The sequence below is a fragment of the Typha latifolia genome, chromosome 11 (genome assembly GCF_019914945.1).
Source record: "Typha latifolia isolate L0001 chromosome 11, TyphaL0001v2, whole genome shotgun sequence".
Classification (NCBI taxonomy): Eukaryota; Viridiplantae; Streptophyta; class Magnoliopsida; order Poales; family Typhaceae; genus Typha; species Typha latifolia.
This window is the reverse complement of record NC_133096.1, coordinates 2,034,019-2,037,673: the sequence shown is the minus strand read 5'-3', so window position 1 is coordinate 2,037,673 and position 3,655 is coordinate 2,034,019. Positions and strand designations below refer to the sequence as shown.

Below are 3,655 nucleotides of genomic sequence, written 5' to 3'. Positions count from 1 at the left end.
TAAATTTCAATGGCATCGAATTAAGACAACATTAATTTCTAACTTCTATTAAAATAAATAACGTTAATAAATCTCAGAGGAAGAGGTTTGGTCACATAACTCCATAAAATTTTAATTTTTTTAATATGATCTGTTTAGTATTTCAAATGAGATGAGTTGTGTTCGTGGGGACTAAAAATTGATCCGACAAGAGCTTAAACAGCCTTATTGTAAAGTATTATAACTTTACTTTTAATAGAAAAAGTTAAAAAAAGTAAAAAGTTTATTACTGGCCCATAAATATGTACACAAAAAAATTCTTCGAACTAACGACAGCTTTTAGGCCCCCCTTCAACGACCCTCTTTCCCCGTAGTCCACCCACTTCCCCTTTCCTTCTCTCCTACCTTCTAGACCAGAAGACCCCAGCTAGAGGTGCGACGCTATCGATCCACGAGACCATTAGCTGGATATGGAAGGAGGCGGTGGCGGTGGCGGAGGTGGTGGCGGCGGCCCTGCTCCCTTCCTTCTGAAGACGTACGAGATGGTCGACGACTCCTCCACCGACGCTATCGTCTCTTGGAGCGCCGGTGAGACCAGCTTCGTCGTCTGGAATCCCCCCGACTTCGCTGCCCGCCTCCTCCCCACCTACTTCAAGCACAATAACTTCTCCAGCTTCATCCGCCAGCTCAATACCTACGTAAATTTCAATCAACCTTTACCACCTTTTTTTTTTCATCGAGATCGAAAATTGGGATCTGGGTTTTATTTTCCTTGGTGGGGAATAGTCGGAAACGAAGTCAAGGTTTGATTTTGTTGTAGGATTTCCCAGAATTTAGGAGATGTGTTTTTGTTTATTTGTTAGGGGCTGTTGGAAATTGAGGTCAAAATTTGATCTTGATGTAGGGATTCAGAAAGATCGATCCGGAAAAGTGGGAGTTTTCCAACGATTTCTTCATCAAGGGGCAGAAGCATCTGCTCAAGAACATCCACCGGCGGAAGCCAATCCATAGCCACAGCCATCCCCCGGGCTCGCTGCTCGACTCAGAAAGGGCCGCTCTTGAGGAGGAGATCGATCGCCTCTCGCGGGAGAGGTCCAGCATCGAGGCCACCCTATTGAGATTCAAGCAACAGCAGTCTGGGGCAAGAATTCAGATTGAGGACCTCGAGAGGCGGCTACTTGATATGGAACAGAGGCAGCTCAAGATGATTGCTTTTCTGCAGAGGGCTATGAGGAATCCTCGCTTTAGGGAGAGTCTCATTAAGATGGCGAGAGCCTCGAAGGTGGACTTTACGGATGCCATTCATAAGAAGAGGAGATTGCCCCACCTGGACTATTGCAATGAAGTTACCGAGAATAGCTTCTTTGATGATCACAGTAGCACCTCAAAACCTGATCTCGGCAACCTATTTCATCAGGACTTCTGTGATAAACTTAAGTTGGGGCTTTGTTCAGCTATGACCGAGAGTAATTTGGTCTCAGCGAGCACTCAGAGCTCCAGCGAAGACAATGAGAGTCCTCAAGGGAAGCACCCGCACCCTGACTGTGGGACAGTGAGGATGGAATGCCTTCCATTGGTGCCAGAGACGCATGAGCTTTCAGACACCGGCACATCTTTGTGTCCTACAAAGAATGATTTATTTTCAAGGGCAGCTCATGAGGACGGGCTGTTCCCATGCCATTTGAGCCTTACTCTTGCATCAACTTCAATGCAAATAGAGAGCAGCCAGCATTCAGATAGAAATCTGAACATGATAAATAAGGAAGATGGCATGTTAAGCGAGCCAAAATCGCCTAGCATGAGTAGAGATGAAGGTCTAGGTAGACTGGTAGGAGAGAAACAAAATACTTCGGCTGATTCTGGTGTTGTAAATGTTGCATCTTTGAAAGAGAACGCTACAGTTAGTAATGAACCACCAGCAGCTCCCCCAGCAAGAGTGAATGATGTCTTCTGGGAGCAGTTCCTAACTGAAAGACCAGGTTGTTGTGAAAATGAAGAGGCGAGTTCTAGCTTAAGGGCAAATCCTCCCTGTGAACAACCAGAAGATCAGAAGCAGGGGGATGAAGACATTCAAAAAAGCAAGAAAGACGTGGAGAATCTGAAACTATGAGCTGTTAATGTACTCTCATTTGGTGCCATGAGTTATATGTAAGCCCTCAAAACCAAAAAAAACAACATGCTATATGGAAGTGTCATGATGCTGCAATCTGATATACATGACCACCAACTTAGGAGTTGTTATTGTCCAATGTACATAAATGGAAAGAGGTGGAAATGCTTTTTAGAAGATGCTTTTGTCCAGGTCAATAAAAAAACTGATGAGCTTGAGAGTGACTTAAGCAAACTTATCCTGTATAGATATCATTTAAACGGAGTACCCTTGGGCTCTGCTTCGTTTTACCTAGGTGTCCTCTTTAGTAAACATTCTCGTATTTTAGTATGTAGGTTTACCTTGATATTCAAACTTGTTATAGGTATTACTTGATTCGTGGATTCTAATGGCTTATTATTGTTCTTAGTAGAAATTCGTTAATTTACTTTTTCAACCTTTGGTTTAACAATGGTTTACTTATATTTGTACCCATCTTGATTTTTGGGCATCTGCCTAGGCTCCCGCCCAGGGCCTGGACATCAAGAAGACCTTTGCCTGCACCATCTAATGCCTATAGACTTTTAAGTTCTTGCACATCAATAGAATGGGTATGTTGAAACTGAAAAGTAGAAACCATATAGTGATGAGGTTGAATAAAATGATGAGCTGGTGGATTTTTTTCTTGGAGAATAATAAATGTTTATAGAACGTGTATATTTGAAGTAAATTTTCTTCTTAAGTCTGATGTTTCTGCATATCTGATGGATTTTTTGATTGGTTTTGAATTTAGTTTACAATCTAATCCCTGGATAAATTTGTTCATCAATTCCCAGCAATTATCTAAGCATATTGACTTAGATATATGAGGACATTTAGGTGTGATTACATCACATTCATAGTCACTCTTTTGAAGAATTAACCGGCTCAATGTGACTGTTGCCTCAAATATTGGATATATTGGCATGCTTGCTTTGCTACTTCGATATTAGTAAAAGAATAATCTAGATATAAGAAAAAAACAAACTGAAGCTTGGAGGATAATATTAAGTTCATATTGTGAAAATTAAAGTAAAGATTTCATACTTGTCAGTAATGCAGTAATAAAATTCATGAGTTCAAGTGTCAGACAGCAGGAGTTGTGCAGCTAGGCTGCCATAATTTTATGTTGCATCTGTAGCACAATATATCTTCACCATCTATGACAAATAGGAGAGCAAGTACAAGCGGAGGCCCTTAATACCATCAGTAGATATAAGCCAGCTAGTAACATACTGTGGAATTATGAGATTGATATACACATAGTTCCTCTCTCTTGCCATTAGGGAAGAGACAGTCATAAAGTTATCCCTTTGTAGGGCTACCTATTGTGGACAAATTGCATATGTCTACAACAATCTTTGACCATTGCTGCTTTGCATGTACAGTTTAAAAGTTATCGTTCCTTTGGTGTGTTTTCCTTAGTTCCCAACAATATCACATCTCAAATTGCTTTGTTTGTTCTTTATGAAAGATAAAAAAAAGGAAAGATCTCGTAAACTAAACATACTTATTTTTTCTAACTAATGATTTAGTTTCATCTCCTAA

General features: G+C 40.7%; 1 protein-coding gene across 1 annotated transcript; it reads left to right on the top strand.

Annotated features, from left to right (window-relative positions):
- The first annotated feature begins 307 nt into the window (after positions 1-307).
- On the top strand, positions 308-2,525 carry LOC140797984 (heat stress transcription factor A-5). Its single transcript, XM_073151702.1, has 2 exons — positions 308-677; positions 884-2,525. Exons 1-2 carry the CDS (start codon positions 450-452, stop codon positions 2,087-2,089), a joined length of 1,434 nt encoding a protein of 477 aa, XP_073007803.1. The 5' UTR covers positions 308-449; the 3' UTR covers positions 2,090-2,525.
- The last annotated feature ends 1,130 nt before the right edge of the window (positions 2,526-3,655 follow it).

Excerpts from the sequence above, each read along its gene's own strand:
- LOC140797984 (XM_073151702.1), top strand. The coding sequence starts at position 450 with ATGGAAGGAGGCGGTGGCGGTGGCGGAGGTGGTGGCGGCGGCCCTGCT. Across the intron at positions 678-883 it reads TCCGCCAGCTCAATACCTAC|GGATTCAGAAAGATCGATCC; the intron begins GTAAATTTCAAT and ends ATCTTGATGTAG.